Source organism: Notechis scutatus, chromosome 2 (genome assembly GCF_049901735.1).
Source record: "Notechis scutatus isolate UNSWTSFEM ecotype Mainland chromosome 2, rNotScu1.2, whole genome shotgun sequence".
Lineage (NCBI taxonomy): Eukaryota > Metazoa > Chordata > Lepidosauria > Squamata > Elapidae > Notechis > Notechis scutatus.
Window position 1 is genome coordinate 8,377,062 of NC_142010.1, and position 21,737 is coordinate 8,398,798.

The window sequence follows — 21,737 nt, forward strand, 5'->3', positions numbered from 1 at the left end:
CCCTCGAGCCCCCAGGAGGGCGAAAACGGCCTTCAACGGGCTGAAAACCAGCTAGGAGGCACATGCATGCGCAGTGCAGGTAAGTTTGACTGGGGCTCATGTGCCCGCATAAATGCCTTTGCATGCCACCTATGGCATGTGTTCCATACGTTCGCTATCACGGACGGCTGCCGAGCACCGGAGAGTCAAAAGGCGTGCTCCGACATCGCCCCAACACCCATTTCCAGTGTGCGCTCCTCTGTTCCGAAGAGGAATTGAGTAGGGGGAAGGGAGCAGGTAGTGGGGCTTCTAGGAGAAGCCCATCTTGCTTTCCTTTTCATGTGGGGTGGGGGGGATGACCCAATACCCCTTCTGTGGAATGGTTGCTGTTCTCGCCTTGCACAGCACAGTGAAAGCGTACTTCACAATGGGGAGGACTGGGTCCCCTCCTCCTCCTGGAGCCCACAATGCGACCCTGTCCCACTCGCCTCTGGCAACTCTTGTGGTGGAGAGCAGGTTGCATGTCCAGCACCAACCAAGGCCGGAAGTAGCCAACTGTTTCCTGCTGTAATCGAGCAGCGAGCAAGCGAGCGAGATTCGACTCTGTCTGCTCCCTTCGCTCCGCCTTTGCCCAGTTTTGCAATGATTCAGCGGACTCTGCCTTGATGATTGGAGGGGGGGGGGCATTTGTCCTGTATTCTGCCTGCCAAAAAAAAGACAGGAGGGAGAAAGAGACAGAAAGAGATGACAGAGAAGAGAAATGAGGGAGAGATCAGAGGGAGGGAGGGAGAGGGAGAAAGACGGCAGAGAGGGAGAGACCTGTTTCCCATAGAAAACACCAGGAGCCACAAAATTTGAGTAGGCATGACTGGAGTGTGTGTGTCATGTGACTGCGTGGGAGTGAGTGACATCGAGTTGGCCATGTCCATTCAGATTTTGTGGCTCCCGGTGTTTTATTTTCTGTGGGAAATGGGTCCAAATAGTTCTTTGAATATTTAAGGTTGCAGACACCCAGTGTAGGAGATACCAGGCTGAGGCTGAGGGAGGGATGAAACATGCCATCGGTCATGAGTCTATTCATGCCAGTGGTGGTATTCAGCTGGTTCGCAACAGATCGGGCGAACCGGTAGCAAGACTTTGGCGTGGGTCGCTGACCCGGTAGTAAGTTCTGGCAGGCCACGCCCCCCCACCCAGTCACCCTCCCGCCCGATGCTTGCTCACCCCGCCCACCTGCCTGACATTCGCCTAATGTCTTTCTTTTTTTTCCCTCCCAATAATCAGCTGTAGATAAGATCAGCTGGGCTGGGATTCCCCTTGCTAAGGCCCAGGAAGGCAAAAAATGGAGGGAGGAGCTCAGCACCCCCTCCATTTTTTGCCTTCGAGAGCCCAAGAGGAGTCTTAGGGAAGCAAAAATGCCCCCGAGGTTTCTCTGAGGCTAGGAAGCTCCCAAAACGGAGCTTGGAGGGTGCTGAATGCCCCTCCCATGCTCTGTTCCTTCTCTTCCAGAGCGCCAGAGGAGCCTTGGGGCAAAACGCCCCCAGGCATCTCTGAGGCTAGGAAGCTCTCAAAACGGAGCTTGGAGGGGTGCTGCATGCCCCTCCCATTCTCTGTTCCTTCTCTTCCAGAGCGCCAGAGGAGCCTTAGGGGAGCAAAAACGCTCCCTCCCCCAAGGCATCTCTGAGGCTAGGAAGCTCCCCAAAACAGGTGGGGGCTGCAAAAAAAGGCCATGCCCACCCAGTCACATGGCCACGCCCACCAAGCTGTGCCCACAGAACCAGTAGTAAAAGTTTTTGAATGCCACCACTGCTTCATGCCCACAAGAGATCCCACTTCCAGCCCACCTTGAATTTCTTTTGACTCTTATCTACTTCCAAATTGCTTTAATCTTTATACCCATTTGAACAATCTGGATCTTCTGATATCCCTGGTGCTTGACAGAGAGGGAACTTTTTTTCCCCAGCCCCCATTCTTTGCCCCTCTGTTCTTTGCAGTCTTCCTGTCGCCTTCCCTGCCCCACAATCTTTCCTCAGAGCTGGTGGGATGGTAAGGCTCAGCTGGGCTGGAGGAATATGGGGAGACACGCAACTGAGACACTGGCTGGGCCGGCTGACGCCGCTGCTCTTGCCACATCCATGGCCGGCTCACTGCTTCACAATGGCAGTGAAAGCATCCCCTCCTCTTCCTCCTGGAGTCCATTACGACACGGAGCATCAGCTGCAGCCGACCCATACGGTTTCTCTCCCGTGTGAGTCCTCTGGTGTGTCACAAGTTTGGAATTCTGACTGAAACTTTTCCCACACTCTGGACACTCATAATGTTTCTCCCCTATGTGAGTACTCTGGTATGTCACTAAGTTGGCATTATTACGGAATCTTTTCCCATGCTCTGGACACTTATACGGTTTCTGTGTATAAGTCGTCTGGTGTGTCACCAGGCTGGAAGTCTGACTGAAACTTTTCCCACACTCTGGACATTCATACGGATTCTCTCCCGTGTGAGTCGTCTGATGTATCACCAGGTTGGAATTCCGTCTGAAAATTTTCACACAATCTGGACATCCATACAGTTTTTCTCCTGTGTGAATCTTCTGGTGTTTTATCAGATTGGAAATATGACTGAAACTTTTCCCACTCTGAGGACATCCATACGGTTTCTCTGCTGTGTGAGTCCTATGGTGTGTCACAAGGGTAGAATTCTGACTGAAACCTTCCCCACACTCTAGACCAGGGGTGGGCAAACTACGGCCCGCGGGCCACATCCGGCCCGTTGGTCTGTCCAATGCGGCCCGCCCTGAAAAAAATAGCTGCCATTGGTCTGTCCAATCTGGCCCGCCCCTGAAAAAAATCGCTGGGCATGGCGTATTGCCCTGTGCCGCGTGGCCCCAAAGCTGCAAAACAGTGCGGAGCGATCTAGGGGTAGGAAAGAAAAGAAATTTGCAAAGGCCTTGGCTGGAAGTTCGAAATCACCTTCGAGTGCGACCTCTCCGAAGGTGAGTCCCGCCGATCCCCCTTTTTTTCCAGGGCTTCCAGGCTTAAACTTTGCAAAGGCAAAGCTTGCAGGCTGGAGCGTCTTCCCGCCGAGGAGCGGGAAGGGTTCCACCCGCGGGCGGGCGGGCTGCTTGGAGCCACCTAAAGCTAGCCCACTGCTGGTGGAGCCTTGCCCTGCCTTGGTGCCCCGTTTCCGGCTCGGCGGTCCTGCTCGGGCGGCACTTTAAAAGCCTGCTCCCAGCACCCGAGCAACTTCCCAGCAACTTTCGGCTTCGTTTTAACTCGCGGGCGCTCGTGCCTGGCCCCGAGCCGCGCGGCGGAGGGAAGCCCGGTGGGCGGGCGGGCAGGCGGGCTGCTTGGAGGGGCGACCAGGCGGGACTCCGGGCTTCCCCTCCGCTGTGTGGCTCGGGCGGCGCGGCGCCCGCGAGTTAAAAGCGGCCGAAAGTTGCTGGGAAGTTGCTCGGTTCCGGGAGCTTCAGGCTTAAACTTTGCAAAGGCAAAGTTTGCAGGCTGGAGCGTCTTCCCGCCGAGCAGCAGGAAGGGTTCCGCCCGGCAGGCGGGCGGGCTGCTTGGAGCGGGCTGCCGTGCGGCTCGGGCGGGCGCAAGTGCCCGCAAGTTAAAACGAAGCCAAAAGTTTCTGGGAAGTTGCTCAGATTTCCAGGGCTTCCAGGCTTAAACTTTGCTCGGGCGGCACTTTAAAAGCCTGCTCCCAGCACCGAGCAACTTCCCAGCAACTTTCGGCTTCCTTTTAACTCGCGGGCGCTCGCGCCTGGCCCCAAGCCATGTGGTGGAGGAAGCCCGGCGGGCGGGCGGGCGGACTGCTTGGAGGAGGCTCCGGGCTTCCCCTCTGCCAGGCACGGCGCCTGCGAGTTAAAAGGAAGCCGAAAGTTGGTGGGAAGTTGCTTCGGTTTCGGGCTTCAGGCTTAAACTTTGCAAAGGCAAAGTTTGCAGACTGGAGCGTCTTCCCGCCGAGGAGCGGGAAGGGTTCCGCCCAGCAGGCGGGCGGGCTGCTGGAGCGGGCTGCCGTGCGGCTCGGGCGAGCGCGAGCACCCGCAAGTTAAAACGAAGCCAAAAGTTGCTGGGAAGTTGCTCAGATTTCCGGGGCTTCCAGGCTTAAACTTTGCAAAGGCAAAGTTTGCAGGCTGGAGCGTCTTCCCGCCGAGCAGCAGGAAGGGTTCCGCCCGGCGGGTGGGCGGGCTGCTTAAACTTTGCTCGGGCGGCACTTTAAAGCCTGCTCCCAGCACCCGAGCAACTTCCCAGCAACTTTCGGCTTCCTTTTAACTCGCGGGCGCTGCGCCTGGCCCGAGCTGCGGCAGAGGAAGCCCGGTGGGCGGGCAGGCTGCTTGGTGGAGCGACCCGGCGGTGCTCCGGCAGCAGCAACAGGCAGTTTCGCCCGGGCTCCGCTCAGGTGTCCGGCTGGGGCTGTCAGGAGTTGCTACCGCCGGCGCAGCTCCGTGCGGCTCCAGTCCCGCGTTGCCTTGGGAAGGAAAAGGCAAAACCAGGAGCCACTGAGCCTGAGCCTCCGGTGCTGCTGCTCCCGTTGCAAAGCACCGCTGCGGCTCTTCCTTTTGCCTTTCCTTCCCGAGGCAATGCGGGACTGGAGCCACGCGGAGCCGCGCCGGTGGTAGCAACTCCTGACTCAGGGGCCTCCGAGGGGAGGGGCCTCCGAGGGGAGGAAGGAGGAGAAGAGGGGGGAAGGGTTGGGGGCGATTCCCAAAAATCTTGTGCTGACCCGGCCCGTCTGTCAAATTTTAAAAGTCAATGCGGCCCCGAGCCAAAAGTTTGCCCACCCCTGCTCTAGACACTCATACGGTTTCTCTCCTATGTGAATCTTCTGGTGACTTATCAGATTGCAAATATGACTAAAATGTTTCCCACACTCAAGACATTCATACAGTTTGTCCAGGGAATGCATCCTCTGGTGTGTCATTAGGCCCGAATTCTGAAACTTTTGCCACAATCTGGACACTCATAGAGTTTGTCTCCTGTGAGTTCTCTGGTGTCCCCAGGTGGTATTTCTTTCCACAGTCAGGATATGCAAAGGATTTCTTCCCAGGGTGAGTCTTCAGGTGTCTCATGAGGTGGGAATTTCGAATGAAACTTTTCCCTCAAACCAGGCACTTACAGTTTCTCCCTGGTGTGAGTCCTCTGATGCTGCTATGCTTGCTAAAGCATTTACCACATTGAAAGCACTTGCAGGCCATCTGTCCTATATGTGTCCTTCAATGAACCCCAAGAAAGCTGTTCAGACTAAACCATTTCTCGCATTGCTATGGCTTTTCTACAATGGGGATCCTCTCATGCATAATCACTTGTGATTTACAATCTGTACTTTTCCCACAATAGGCACAATAGAGGCTTTTCCAACACTGATATTCTTGGGGTCAAACACATGTGTGATCATTTGTTTACTGGTGCTTTAATTCCACCTGTTTTCCTCCTCACAGGGCCAGCCCTGCATCACTGTCTGCCCTATGTGCCTAGCCAATAGACCTGACTCCCCGCTGACTTCCAGAGTTACCCCTCTTTTTCTGAATGAAATATAATCTCTCCCTTGAGCTATCATGTAACGTATTCTTGAGTTTCTCATAATCTACTTCTTCTTGCTTGAAATCTCCTCTTAATTTTCTCCTTTGTCTCTCAACTGTTGAGAAAGGAGAAGAATTTTGTGGTTTTCTGAAGGAAATGGAAAATAGTTTGGTTTCTGGCTGGCTTTGCTTTCTTTTCCAATGTTGCTTGTTATTTTCACTTTGGTGAATCAAAAATTATTAGCAGTGCAAAAGCTTATCATGAACTATATGTGGAAATGCTGGGGATACATTGTATTTGTATTTCTCATACTACAATTATAGGCGTGTATATTTGCATTTCTCTCTGTATGCATATATTTACAATTCTCTCTGTATGCATATATTTACAGTTGTAAATACATGCATAAAGAGAGAAATACAAATACACATGGCTATAACTGTATGTATGTGAAAAATCCATGTGTTTTTAGCCTGCTGGGAAAGGAGAAGAATTTTGTAGTTTTCTGAAGGAAATGGAAAATATTTTGATTTCTCGCTGGCTTTGTTTTTTTCCCCAGTGTTGCTTGTTATTCTCAATTTTCCAGAGTGCTCTTATTGCCATCCTCTTTATCTATAAGATTCAAACAAACATGTAACTTTAATTCTTTATAAAATAGTTGCTGAAGATGTGAAAAAAAGAAAAAATTATACATTGCAATAAATAAGCAAACATGCCGCATTAAAGAATACCCTCTTACGTTAGTTATGATTCATTTGACACATTTGTGTCCAGGTTCAAATATGCATTCAGTCATAAAGTTCTCTTTTTCACTTTGGTGATTCACAAATTCTTAGCAGTGCAAGGGCTTATCATGAACTATATCTGGAAATACTGGGGATACATTGTACAGATGTAAATATATGCATACAAAGAGAAATACAGATATACATGCCTATCTGTATGTATGTAGAAAATGCATGTGTTTTAGCCTGAAAATTATCCCAAAATGATCCTAGTTGAACCTTCTGAGCTAATTGTAGAGATTGTGGGTTTTTACGTGATGAAATTATACGTAAACCCTCTGCAAGATTTCAAGTACAGTTTTGCCCATGGAAGTCCTCAGCTCCAATTAAGGGCAGAATATATTTTTCACAACCACTCTGGTGACATCCTAATTGAAGTAATGCTCACTTACTGACTGCAATTGGGACTAGCATCTGTGTTAGTAAGCAGCCCAATCGTTAAGCATGCTTGTTGGCTTTACAGAAAGGGAATGCTGTGAAAGCGAAGGTGGAAAGACAGAGAAATTCTGTGCCTTAAATAGACAGAATTTTGAAAAAAAAACCTGAAAATATGGAAAGGGAAGATGGTAATGGAATAACTAGAGGAAGCAGGACTGGGTCGATAGAATATAAACTCTCCACAGGGCATTTTATTCCAACAACTGAAACCTTTTTGGAGCTCAACCAACCTGCCTCTTGTGCACATCAGTCTCCCTTCCTCAAAATGCTCTGCAGACATTTTGGGCAAGACATCCCAAGCCTTAACCTTTCACTTAACCTGAAATGTTTTCATCTTTCTCAATACAGTGCATTCAGAAAGTATTCAGACCCCCCTTTACAGTTGTCAATTTTGTTATGCTGCAGCTTGATTCTACAGTTGTTTAACTTCATTTTCCCCCTCCTTAATCTACATAGTCTATAAATTTAGTAAAAGGAAAAAAAAAAACTGAAATATCACGTTGGCATAAGTATTCAGACCCCTTGCAACAGCACTTGAAATTTAGTTCAGGTGCGTCGCATTTCCCTTGATTGTTGCTGACATGGTTCTACACCTTGATTTGAGTCTAAAATTGATTGGACATGATTTGGAAAGGAACGCACCTCTCCATTGAAGGCCTGGGTGGTGGGCATGGCCATGGTGGATGTGACACGAGACAACACCTCCACACACATGGTTTTATACACTTATAAAAATAGAGAGCTGTACATTTTTCTGATTGTTTTTTTTATACTTGATAACCTTATGAGAGAGAAACCAGATATAGAAACTGACTCCATAAAAAGACTATAAAACTATAGAGTTTATGCACAAGAGATTTGTACCAATAGACACACTGTATGTAACTTAAAAATGGTTTTGTGTTTTTTGTTTACGTCATGTCTATGTGTAAAAAATAAAAACTTTAAAAAAATATAAATTATAGTGAGTCCTAAACTATAAATTATTGACATAGGCTATAGTAGCAGGTTTCATGGTTATATAAAGCATAGAATTTCTCTGAGTCTCTCCACTTTCACAGGTTCTCTTTTTTATAAGGATTTCTGAAAGTATTTTAATATACTTTGGAGCACTTCAGAACTTACTAACTTCAGCCTGGTGCATGGATGATAGTGTTTTGACTGGGCTTTTTTAAAGGGAGGGGGGAGAGGTCAATTTTCCCCAAGTGCTTTGAAAGGATAAATCACTATCTAGATCAGGGATCCCCAATTCCTGGTCACTAAATGAAGTGGTTTAAATCAAAGTCTACCTGTATATAATTGGATAGGATGGATGGCCTCTCCTAGAGATTTCATGTAGAGATTAAACCGTGTTGCTTACTGAGGGTAATCTGGGCAGTTCCAGCTGCAAGAATGCAGAGAGAAAAATAATATCTCCTATTTAGATGAGTTTGGAAGCAAAGTGGGTGGGCACTTCAAGGTTTTGTCCTGTATTTCACTCTTTTATCAATGGCATGAAGCTGGCAATTGTTTAAGGCTGCACATACAAACAAGACTTTTATCTCTGTCTTGTGACGGTGAGCAGGGGAAAGCATCACTCTTCAAGCTTCCCTCAGTTGCAAATATAGTTTTGGGGAGTTATCCTGCCCCCCCACAAGAGAAAACTGGCTGGAATATTCTTCACTGATCCTCAAGGGAGGTGCGCTTTGTCCCTTCTGATGAAGCATTGTGTTCTCCCCACGCCCAAGGGTGCTTTGCTTGGTTGCAAAAGAAGCTCCTGGCTCAGTTGGAGTGACAATGAGGGCATCCCTACCAGACCCCAAAGGACAGACTAGGGCTAGAGCCTTCCATTCAACAGCTTCACTTTTACAGCTTCAATCATTTGCCAAGGCAGGTTTTGAAGACTTATCCTGCATGTCCCCAGATGTCAAAGTGGCTGGAACAATCTTCACCAGCCCCCATGGCAGGATCACTTTCAGGTTGCGTATTATACCTCGTTCCCCTCCTAGGACACTTTCCTTTCCTTTAATTCGAGCAAGAGGGAAAATGAGCGTGCACTCTTGGGAGACCTGAAAGAAAAGGTATAGGATAGATTGTCATGGACGAAAGCTATTCCTGTGCTCGGTGGGAGTCGAATAAGATTCGATAGCACCGAAAGAAGGACGGAACCCATGAAAGCCTCTTGCGAACACGGCAGGGTGAGAGATACGACGAGGATGAATTTCAACCTTATGTCGCTAGATGGCGCTTTACAAAGAAGCAACACTCGCGCCTGGAAAGCAGAGAATAAGAGCACAGCAGCGGAATTGAAACGATAGAGTATTAGATTGCTAGAGCGGATGTGGAGGAGGATGACAGAGGAAGTTCCTCTTCCGGCTCAGCCACGGGAGGTTGATGGCGTCGGCGGAGCCTCTTGTGCTGCTTGGAGGGTCGAAGCGGCTCCTGGGAGGTGAGTGGAGGGCAGGTCGGAGGAGACGCCGGGAGCAAGTCGGGCCCTTTGGGTTCCTCCACGGCTGGAAGCAGCGAAGGGACAGGAATGAAACGTGCGGGCTGCAGCAGCAAAGTCTTTCTCTCCCCAAACGTTTTTATCCTTTTGCTGCACGATTTAAAACTGCAGCCGAGATTTTTCTGCTGGCAGATTTGGGAGATTTAAAGAAATCTTGATTTCTTTAAATCAGCCAGATTTTTGCTTGTTGACGTTCATTTTTTCCTCATCCCTGTACATGTCAAAGTGAAAACAAAATTTTAGAAATGTCTGTAAATTTAGCTGCAGGATAACAAAATTGACAACTGTAAAGGGGGTCTGAATACTTTCTGAATGCACTGTATTGAGAAAGATGAAAACATTTCAGGTTAAGTGAAAGGTTAAGGCTTGGGATGTCTTGCCCAAAATGCCTGCAGAGCATTTTGAGGAAGGGAGACTGATGTGCACAAGAGGCAGGTTGGTTGAGCTCCAAAGAGGCTTCAGTTGTTGGAATAAAATGCCCTGTGGAGAGTTTTTAATTTATATTCTATTGACCCAGTCCTGCTTCCTCTAGTTATTCCATTACCATCTTCCCTTTCCAATTCTCAGGTTTTCTCAAAATTCTGTCTATTGAAGGCAGTGGTTCCCAAAGTGGGCAGTACCGCCCCCTGGGGGCCGGTGGGAAGACTTAGGGGGGCGGTAAGAGGCAAGGAGGCCGGCAGGGTGGTGCTAAGAAGGCAGCAGGGGAGTGCTGGTGGTGGGCCCCTCCCAGGGTACAATTCTGGGTTGAGATTTTACCAGTTCGCAAGAACTGTTGTTACCGTTCCAGTAGGTTGAAGAACTGGCAAAAGGGCCCCTGGCTGGCCCTGCCCCCTCCTCCATTTTCTGCTGTCAGTCCTTATTGCGCATGCATGACATTGCACGCATGCGCAACAATCAGTGACAGAATTTCCCACCTGCCCCGCCCAGTCTCTCCTTATGTAGTGCATGTGCGCTCGTTTCCCATTTACCCGCCCACCATTGCTACCAGCACCAGCCAGCCCGCCCGCCTGCCTTTCCTTCCTACCACCATCTGATCTAAGTGACTTACACTCTGCAAGCCCACTCCAGCTTTCCTCCACTTTCCCGACATGCCTGCCTCGAACACAGTGGTGGCAGGAGTGGAGGAAAGCCAGAGTGGGTTTGCTCTCCTTTTCAAATGTCCCGCCGCTGCTGTGTTCAAGGTGAGGCCCCACAGGTCACCCCATTGAGCCCCTTGCATTGGAGTGTGCAGCAGTCAATTGGGTGAACCTGCGGGGCCTCTCCTCGAATGCAAGGGCAGCAGGATGTCTGAAAAGGGGAGAAAAACCACTCTGGCTTTCCTCCACTTTCCCGACATGCCTGCCTTGAACGCAGCGGTGGCAGGATGTTTGAAAAGGGGAGAAAAACCACTCTGGCTTTCCTCCACTTTCCCGACATCTGCCTTGAACGCAGCGACAGCGGGATGTTTGAAAAGGGGAGGAAAGCCAGAGTGGCTTTGCTCTCCTTTTCAAACGTCCCACTGCAGCTGCACTTGAGGCGAGGCCCCACAGGCTCACCCCATTAAGCCCCTTGCACCAGAGCATGCAGCAGTCAATGGGGTGAATCTGAGAGAGGGAAAGAGAGAGAAAGAAAAGAAAGAGAAAAGGGACAGAAAGAAAATGGGACAGACAAAGAAAGAGTGGGGGATGGAAGGAAGGGACAGAAAGAAAAGAAAATAAAGAAGGAGGGAGGGAGGGAGGAGAAAGATAATGAGATATCTATTCTAGTCCAATCACCTGCTCCAGCAGGGTTAGAAGGGAGTGTGTGTGTGTTTGTGTGTGTTCTTGTAATTTACCAGTACATTTTGGTTTTGCCTTCTTCAGAATTGGCACCGTAATACATTGGAGAAAAGTAATTTTTTAGGGTGGAGGCCTGGTCCAATGGATCCTGTTTAAGCCTCAACAAAATGTGAGAGCTTCCTGATAGTCTTGGCCATGTTTCATCCACAAAACCTTTAATTACTGTAATAGAAGCCAAAGATGTTTCAATGTGCTGGGCAAAGATGCTCACAAAGATGTTTCAGTGTGGTAAAGGGCCTCTAAACTAGACCTCATTTCAATCTGATGCATCAGGTCTCTCTGTCTCTTTCTCTCTGTCTCTCTCTCTCCCCTCCCTCCCCCACTCTTTCTTTGTCCTTTTTCTTTCTTTCCCTTTTCTCTTTTCTTCCTTCTTTCTTTTCTCTCTCTCTCTTTACCTCTCTCTTTCTTTTCTCTCTCTCTCTTTCCTTCTCTCAGGCTCACCCCATTGATTTGGTGCACCGCTCCGCTCGGACATAAAACAAATGAACAAGAATCAGCAAAGCATCTCTGATTAGATTCTATTCACTCCTAGAATCTAATCAGAGATGCTTTGCTGATTCTAGTCCAATGACCTGCTCCAGCAGGATTAGAAGGGAGTGTGTGTGTATGTGTGTGCATGGGTGTCAAAACTCCAAAACCAGGTCAAGTAGCTCTAGGGAGGCCAGTCATAAATTAGAACACTTGCTAAGCAACCTGCCATTAAGTGAGGACCACTTGTATTTGGTTTGCCAATCACCAAACCATGCCCACCCAGTCACGTGACCAGCAGGCCATGCCCACCCCAGTCACATGACCAGCAGGCCATGTCCACCCAGTCACGTGACCAGCAGGCCACGGCCACCACAGTCACATGACCAGCAGGCCACGGCCTCAAATTAGGCCATGCCCACAGAAATTTGAATCCCACCCCTGGGTGGGGGGCACTGAGGATGAGTTTGTAGCACCAAGTGGGTGCTGGACTGAAAAAGTTTGGGAACCACTGATTTAAGGCACAGAATTTTTCTGTGTCTTTCCACCTTCACTTACACAGCATTCCCTTTCTGTAAAGCCAACAAACATGGTATGTAAGTTGGCATTGTCATATGACATAATGCTTAACAATTGGGCTGCTTACTAACACAGATGCTAGTCCCAATTGCAGTCAGTAAGTGAGCACTACTTCAATTAGGATGTCACCAGAGTGGTTGTGAAAAATATATTCTGCCCTTACTTGGAGCTGAGGACTTCCATGGGCAAAACTGTACTTGAAATCTTGCAGAGGGTTTACGTATAATTTCATCACGTAAAAACCCACAATCTCTACAATTAGCTCAGAAGGTTCAACTAGGATCATTTTGGGATAATTTTCAGGCTAAAACACATGCATTTTCTACATACATACAGAGAGGCATGTATATCTGTATTTCTCTTTGTATGCATATATTTACATCTGTACAATGTATCCCCAGTATTTCCAGATATAGTTCATGATAAGGCTTTGCACTGCTAAGAATTTGTGAATCACCAAAGTGAAAAAGAGAATTTCATGACTGAATGCATATTTGAACCTGGACACAAATGTGTTAAATGAATCATAACTAATGTAAGAGGTTATTCCTTATTGTGGCATGTTTGCTTATTTATTGTAATGTATACTTTTTTCTTTTTTTCACATCTTCAGCAACTATTTTATAAAGAATTAAAGTTACATGTTTCTTTGAATCTTACAGACAAAGAGGATGGCAATAAGACCACTCTGGAAAATTGAGAACAAGCAACACTGGGGAAAAAAACAAAGCCAGCAAGAAATCAAAACATTTTCCATTTCCTTCAGAAAACCACAAAATTCTTCTCCTTTCCCAGCAGTTGAGAGAAAAGCAGAGAAAATTAAGAGAATTCAAGCAAGAAAAAGTAGAGTGTGAGAAACTCAAGAATACACTGCATGAAAGATCAAGGGAGATTGTATTTCATTCAGAAAAAGGGATATCTCTGAAAGTCAGCAGGGAGAAAAAGGTCTATTGGATGGCCACATAGGGCAGACTGTGATGGAGGCCTGGCCCTGTGAGGAGGAAAACAGCTGGAATTAAAGCTCCAGTAAATATATATTTCACCTCAAGAATATCACCAGCCTTGTGACACATCAGAAGACTCACACAGGAGAGAAACCATATGAGTGTTCAGAGTGTGGGAAAGGGTTCAGTAAGAATTCCATCCCCATGACACATCACAGGACTCACACAGGAGAGAAACCATATGAATGTCCTGAGTGTGGGAAACATTTTAGACGGAATTACAACCTGGTGACACACCAGAGGATTCACACGGGAGAAAAACCGTATGAATGTCCTGAGTGTGGGAAAAGTTTCAGCCATAATTCCAGTCTAGTAACACACCAGAGGACTCACACGGGAGAAAAACCGTATGAATGTCCAGAGTGTGGGAAATGTTTCAGTAAAAATTCCAGCCGGGTGTCACACCAGAGGACTCACACAGAAGAAAAACCGTATCAGTGTCCAGAGTGTGGGAAAAGTTTCAGTCATAATTCCACCCTGGTGACCCACCAGAGGACTCACACTGAGGATAAACCGTATCAGTGTCCAGATTGTGGGAAAAGTTTCAGTCATAATTCTACCCTGGTGATACACCAGAGGACTCATTCCCAGGTTAAATTGTATGAATGTCCAGAGTGTGAGAAAAGTTTCAGTCAAATTTCCCACCTTGTGGTACACCAGAGGACTCACACGGGAGAAAAACCATATGAATGTCCAGAGTGTGGGAAAAGTTTCAGTCAGAATTCCACCCTAGTGATACACCAGAGGACTCATTCCCAGGACAAACCATATGAATGTCTAGAGTGTGGGAAAAGTTTCAGGCATAATTCCACCCTGGTGACACACCAGAGGACTCACACAGGAGAGAAACCGTATGAGTGTCCAGATTGTGGGAAAAGCTTCAGTCAGAATTGCGGCCTCGTGACACACCAGAGGACTCACACAGGAGAGAAACCATATGAGTGTCCAGAGTGTGGGAAAAGTTTCAGTCAAATTTCCAGTCTGATAACACACAAGAGGACTCACACAGGAGAAAAACCGTATGAGTGTCCAGATTGTGGGAAAACATTCAATAAAGATTCCCACCTGGTGACACACCAGAGGACTCACACAGGAGAGAAACCATATGTGTGTCCAGATTGTGGGAAAAGTTTCAGTCAGAATTCCAGCCTCGTGATACATCAGAGGACTCACACAGGAGAGAAACCGTATGAGTGTCCAAAGTGTGGGAAAAGTTTCAGTCAGAATTGCATCCTCGTGACACATCAGAGGACTCACACAGGAGAGAAACCATATAAGTGTCCAGAGTGTGGGAAAAGTTTCAGTCAAATTTCCAGTTTGATAACACACCAGAGGACTCACACAGGAGAAAAACCGTATGAGTGTCCAGATTGTGGGAAAAGTTTCAATAAGGATTCCCACCTGGTGACACACCAGAGGACTCACACAGGAGAGAAACCATATGATTGTCCAGAGTGTGGGAAAAGTTTCAGTCAAATTTCCGGTCTGATAACACACCAGAGGACACACAGGAGAGAAACCGTATGAGTGTCTAGAATGTGGGGAAAGTTTCAATAAGGATTCGCATCTGGTGACACACCAAAGGACTCATAGCCTTGGTAAAGGCTAACTACCTGTTTCTGGTGATCAGCCAAACTATCTGGATACTTCCTTTTGCAGAAGTGTGGAATTCTTCAAAAAGGCTTTTGGGTGGTGTTTTTTTTATATTATGGAATTCCCACAATTGGAATTTCTATCTTCTGTCTTGGTGTCCTCCAGATTTTGAGTGCCAGAATTTCCCAACCACCATACACGTAGTCCTTGAGATACAAGTGTAATGGGGCCTATCAATTACGCTTTTATGTTGTAATTACCATTAAACGGGACTGCTTTGCTTAAGTACTCCTACCCCCTCCATGGTAAAGCAATTTAATGAATATGTGAGTTATTACGCAGAGCACTGGTTAGCTCAGGGTTGGAGGCAAAGGCCCAGATTTGCATTCCCAAGGCCTCCTCTACCTCAACCCTTCGATCGCCCAGTCCTTTCCCTTTTTCACAGGGTCCCCACAGTCTTCTCTCTCCCCCACTCCCAGGTCCCCACAGGGTTTTTCCCATTCCCCCTAGGTCCTTAGACATTATTCCCATTCCAGCAGGCCTCACAGCCTCTTCTTCCTTACCTTTTGAAGATCATTGAACCTCATTTTGGGGAAAGAGGGCAGACATGCATTCCTGGGCCGCATGACTGTTGTGGAAACAGCCGTCATATTCATTGTGCCTGGAATTCATTATGGTGACAACAGCACTATAATATTGATGGATTTGTTAAATCCCCCTTGGTGGTGGTGAATTGAGAAAAAACTGTACACTGGAAAATGTTTCATTTTTAAAAATGTATTATGTAAGAACTCTCAATAGCTTTTGACAAGAAAAAATGGGTATTGTTAGTGTTGCTATGAAAATTAGGGCAAGGCAAGATGTTCAGCGTTTCTTCAAACTCAGATCTGCACTCAATAAGTTTTAATAATAAAATTCTATGGCAAAGGGTTGAAGGACCTAGGTGTGTCTACGTTATCGAAGAGAAGGATTGGGGGGGACATGATAGCTGTCTTCCAGTAATTGAGTGTGTTAGGGATACACCCTAGCAGAATGTGCACGGCAGTCAGGCAGGCAGGCAAATATGTGAGATAAACGTTTTTGTAGGTTACACTCAGTAAAACAGATACACTGTGCTAGTTAAATAGTTTATTCCAGTAAGAGTTTTTAGCATAGTCAAACAGTCCATATATCATTCACTAGTTCAGTCCGTTCGGGGATTATTCAGTTGCAAAATCCAGTGTCGAAAAAGAGGTTAGTAAACTTACAAATATCAGTCCAGTATTATATCTCCTCGCAGTAAAGAAGTCAAACCTCCTTTCTTCCTTCGACGTTCAAAAAATCAGCAGCAGGGAACACGCAGTTAGCAAACCAGCAATCCAGCATAGTCAGCAATCCAGCAGGTTCTCTTGCTCCCTCTTATGGCGATTTTACAACCGCACCCAAAATTACATGCTTTGCAGTTTAAAGTGACACACACTTAAACTTACTATCATAGTTTATATATATTATTTTACCCAAACTACGTTAGGTAACCTTGTTATTCCTAACAGAGTGTCTGTCACAAAGAAGAGGGAATTGACGTATTCTCTATGGCAACAAAGAACAGGACAAGAAGTAATAAATTTTCTGAGAGCAATTAACACCCACACTAAAACTCACACCCTGCCCTGTCCAGTGACATATCACAGGGCCAATCAATCTCCAGCCTCAGCTGCTGCCAAACTTCAGACAGTCTAGGTGACAGCAGCATGACCATCTCATGTGAAGGAATGTTGTTTAGACTATACACTCTTCGCTACTGTCCCTTTCCCACAGTTCACCCATCCTCTACTATAGCAGCCCTGTAACGTTTCATTAAAGATGATTAAAGGGCTGACAAAAACCTAAATATTAAGCATAGCTGCACTTAGTAACAATTGAATAGAGAGCACACAATAAAGCATCTCACTTAGGAGCCAGAGGTTTATTAGAATTTAAAGTATAGCAAACAAAGCCTTTACTGTAGGCCAGGTGTTGGCAACCCACGGCTCTAGAGTAGCATGTGGATCTTTGACCCCTTTCCTGTGCCTCCCTGCTGACCCAGTCGTGTGACCTGCTCTCTGCCCTGAGACACTGGTCCTACCTGGCCGCATGACATGATCTCCACCTGAAGAAGGCACGAGCCTCTCCGCAGAGTGGCGTGGCTGAAACACCCGTATCATTTGTTGAGGTAATTCCCCGTTAGGAGAATGAGCACATACAGGGAGACGTAGTGAGAGAAGTGAAGAATAACACACACACAGCACACAAATACACTGTACAGTAAATGTAGGTTTTTACTTCCAATAAACGTTTAAGCACAGTCCAAGATAAGCAGTCCAAGTCATTCACAGGTAAAGCAGTCAGTGTTCAGTTCAGGGATTATCCAAATATCAAAGTCCAGTATCAAAAAACAGTTCAGTAACAGACTTACATCAACGATCAGTAACAGTCATTAGAAGGAATGGCAATACTCTCCAACAGAAGGAAACAGACTCACTGAGACTAAAACAATTCAGGTTTCTGGCTCCATTTTATGGCCGTTTGAGAAACCACACCCAGTTACAGTTTTAGCATTCTCTTAAAGATACAGTATTAAAATGTCTATCCTAGTTTATATATTTCCAATCCAAATAACTGTTGTGATTTATATTCCTAACATTCTCCCCTTTGGGTAGGACAATATATACAACCTTACATTCTAAGTCCATAATCCTCGCAACAAGCCTTATGCTTTATAGAGCCTTGGGCCTTTGTAAAATGATCTGCTATATTGTTTTCTGACATACAGTATTCTAGCTTAATCATTTTACTTTGCACACATTGTCTCACATTCAAACATCTTAAATCTGTGTGTTTCGTTCTTGTTTTAACAGCAATATTTGAAGCCATCTGTATTGCTGATTGGTTATCTTTGTAAACAACAATAGAATCTGTTACATCAATTCCTATGTCAATTAATAGTTGCTTATAACGAACTAAATTTGTACATAGTAAAGACAAGCATGAGAATTCAGCCTCCATTTTTGACAAACTTAGATATTTCTGTCTAATAGATCTCCATCCAATCAATGCCTTTCCCAATAATACTACAGTACCCGATGTAGATTTTCGTGTATTTATTTCTGTAGCAAAACTTGCATCAGCATATGCAGTTAAACTCAGTTCATCTTTAGACTCCAAATACAATGCATAATACATTGTTTGTTTCAGATATCTTAACACACGTTTAGTTGCCTGCCAGTGCCTTTCATTCGGTTCAGCGTTAAATCTCGCTAATTGATTAACACTGTATGCTATATCTGGCCTTGACCAATTACTGAGATAAGATAAACTATCAGTCAAGGACTGATAAATGTTCTTATCAAAAATAGGACTTTGAACATCACTATGGCTAAACTCCTGGCTCATTGGTGTTTCAGCCGGCTTACAAAGTTCCATTTTAAAACTTTTTAGTAATTGGTTAATTTTATCTGCCTGTAATATTTTGTAACCTCCCCTATACTTTATCTATTTTTAAACCAAGATATTGTTTGATTTCTCCTGTTTTATCTTAAATTTCTTTTCTAACAGTGAGATTATTTTAGTAGCTTCTTGTTCAGTTTTGGTGATTAATGCTATGTCATCAGTAAACAACAGCAACAATGAAATTACACCATTACTTTCTCTTTTAAACAAACATGGATCAGCCATGCCAGCTACAAAACCTATCTTAGTTAATTCTTTAACTATACATTGGTTCCACTCATATCCTGATTGCTTCAAACCATAAAGACTCCTTTTTAATCTCCAGCAATCAGTTGTATTATCATTTTTAAGACCTAAAGGTTTCTTTAAATAAATAGTGTGTTGCAACGGTGCATGCAGATATGCCGTTTCTACATCCAAATGATTTATAATGTATTTCTCTTTAGCTGCCCACACTAATGCTGCCCTTAATGTAGTAGCCTTCAGACTAGGTGCAAACACCTCATCATAGTCATTTGCCATCTGATTGAACCCTTGTGTTATTAACCTGGCTTTATGGGTAACAGTCCCATCTACACCTGTCTTCAGCTTATATATCCATTTACATCCTATGGCATGTTTACCTGGTGGTAACTTAACATTTTTGTATACCTCCAACTTTTTTAATGATTCCAGTTCCTTATCCATTGCTACCTGCCAAGCAGCCTGATCCTTAGCAGGATACAGTTTTAGTTCACTATAGTTACTTGGAACTGTATTCACTTGGCGTACAACACTAGCCTGATATCTATCAGGTGGTTGTGTTACACAGGTTGAACGTCTTGGTAATGCAGGGCTTACTGGTACCTGTGCCACCTGCTCCTGTTCTTCTACTTCCTCCTGTGCCTGTTCTACTTCCTCCTGTTCTTCCTATTTAATGGCTATTCGTGGTTTACTTATTTCATCTTTAGGGACTATTTGGGTGTCAATAATAATATCATTGCTGGATTCCTGTTCCAGTTTATCCCATCCAATGTGCTCAAGAAATTTTGCATTAGCACTACAATAAATATGAGCTGTGCCTTGCTCCCAAAATCTAAACGATCTATGGTTGGCCTTGTAGCCCACAAAAAATAACTTCTTAGCTCTATGTTGCCCTTTCAGTCTTACTTGTGGGGGAATATGCACCCATGCTGGAGCTCCAAATGTGTGTAGGTAACTTAAATTTGGTTTTCTGCCATGCCAACGAGTGAATGGCAATTCTCCAGTTGTATTCACTACATTGTTTAAAACATGGTTACTACACATTATGGCCTCACCCCACAGTGTTTCAGGTAAACCTGAGTCAGATAACATAGTGTGAGCCATGGCTTGTAATGTTTGCCCTCTTCATTCTACAAACGAATTATGTTGTGGTCTGTAAGGTGCAGAACGTTTATGCTCAACACCAACCAATTTAAACATAGTTTGGAATCTTTTGTTAACAAACTCAGTCCCATTATCAGTAACTAAAGTAATTACTTTACTCCTCATTTTTCTCTCAGCAAACCTTAGCCAGTTAAAGAAATGTTGGAATGTTTCTGTTTTGTTTTTCATAAGATAGCAGAAACCATATCGTGAGTAATGGTCCATAATACTCAAAATATAACAGGCACCTTCTAAACTAGGTTTCTTAGGACCAATTATGTCTGCTAACACAACCTCTAAAGGTTCTTTGGTCTAAAACCCATTTAGTCTGTTTGCAGGAGTAACCTTACTTTTCTCCTGACTATAAGCATTACAGTTTAAATACTCGCTACAGGGTTTTAATTTTACTCCCTCTGACAAGTTAACAGTTTGTTTGAGCATTTTGAAATTAATGTGCCCCAGATGTCTATGCAGTAAATGTATACATTCATCATGTGGCTTAACATTGTTATAAACTGACTTAGCCACCTGCAACTGGTCATCATATATCACATATAAATCATTCTCTAAAATAGCAGTAACACTTTTACCCTCTTTATTATACAGTTATCTCCCCTAAAGTTGACTACATAACCAAGATTAACTAAAGCCCTTACTGATAACAAATTAAATTTCAGTTTAGGTACATACAACATAGTTAAATGTTTGTTTATACAAGAACAATATGCAGTACCTTTACCAGAAGCCTTCATCTTTCATCCATTTGCCAATGATACATTTTGCTTTACTCTTAGACATCTTTACAAACCTCTTTCTATCTTTAGTAATGCATTGCGATGCTCCACTATCAACAACCCACAAATCATGGTTTACAATTGAATTTCTAGACATAGCTATACTAACATTCTTTTTGGCCTTCTGGTGATTACCAGTATTCTGTTGTTTTCCCTTCTTACAGAATTTAGCTATATGTCCCCTAGCCCCACAAGAAAAACATTTCCTAACAGTATAGGCAGTTGAACATAAATCCTTTTCTTGTGGTTGTTCCTTCCTCAGTTGGTCCCTATCCAGCCGTCTTCTTACTTCTTCTAACAACCTTCCGGTTATGTCAGTCAATGTCAGTTCATCTTTGGTCAGGACTTCTAGTGAAGATACGTTATCATCATAACTTTCATCGAATGAGGAAAGAATGATGTAAACTTGATGCAGCTCTGAAAATATCAGTTCCTTTACATGTAGCTCTTGAAAAGTTCTTTTCATGAAGTTTAAACCTTTCAGAAGACATGCTCTAAACAGTTTACGTGTAAGATGTATGTGTGCACCTACACTGTCACGAACATAAATCCTCTTCAAATTCTCCCAACACCTAGCAGCAGACTCTTCTCCACGAATATGGACTAGCTGCTGGTCACTCAGTGTTAGTCCAATTATACAAAGAGCTCGTTCGTTGTTCTGTTTAAAGTCATCAAGCTTCTTGGCATCGTCCTCATTAGCTGGATCCCAAGCATTTACTTCTGGTGGATCTTGAACTACATTCCATAACCCTTCTCTATGCAGAAGTAGACTGCACTTCATAGACCAGGAAAGTTTGTTCCATCCAACCGAGTTATCAGTGATAGACTTGTTGAAGTGTCTTGTGCCATCTTTACCAGGATAGTAAACCACAAACAGTAAACAGTTGTCTGTATACAGTACTGTGCATTCACGCCACCTCTCAGTTATCTGAGAGGTAATTCCCCATTAGGAGAAGGAGCGCATACAGGGAGACATAGTGAGAGAAGTGAAGAATAACACACACACAGATACACTGTACAGTAAATGTAGGTTTTTACTTCCAATAAATGTTTAAGCACAGTCCAAGATAAGCAGTCCAAGTCATTCACAGGTAAAGCAGTCAGTGTTCAGTTCAGGGATTATCCAAATATCAAAGTCCAGTATCAAAAAACAGTTCAGTAACAGACTTACATCAATGATCAGTAACAGTCATTAGAAGGAAGGGCAATACTCTCCAACAGAAGGAAACAGAGACTCACCCAGACGAAAACAATCCAGGTTTCTGCCTCCATCTTATGGCCGTTTGAGAAACCACACCCAATTACAGTTTTAGCATTCTCTTAAAGATACAGTATTAAAATGTTTATCCTAGCTTATATATTTCCAACCCAAATAATTGTTAGGTGACTTATATTCCTAACACCATTTTCTCTGCACAGCCCATG

The 21,737-nt window shown here is 44.9% G+C and overlaps 3 protein-coding genes across 3 annotated transcripts in view; 2 read left to right on the forward strand and 1 right to left on the reverse strand.

Moving 5' to 3' along the window:
* LOC148131694 (uncharacterized) overlaps positions 1–21,737 on the forward strand; it is a 140,687-nt gene that overhangs the window by 18,364 nt on the left and 100,586 nt on the right.
* On the reverse strand, positions 2,129–2,737 carry LOC148131696 (uncharacterized). The gene has a single exon (XM_087954056.1). It carries the CDS (start codon positions 2,735–2,737, stop codon positions 2,129–2,131), a length of 609 nt encoding a protein of 202 aa, XP_087810182.1.
* Positions 9,065–15,594, forward strand: LOC113430300 (uncharacterized). The gene is made up of 2 exons (XM_087953212.1): positions 9,065–9,146; positions 12,730–15,594. Exon 2 carries the CDS (start codon positions 13,216–13,218, stop codon positions 14,596–14,598), a length of 1,383 nt encoding a protein of 460 aa, XP_087809338.1. The 5' UTR covers positions 9,065–9,146; positions 12,730–13,215; the 3' UTR covers positions 14,599–15,594.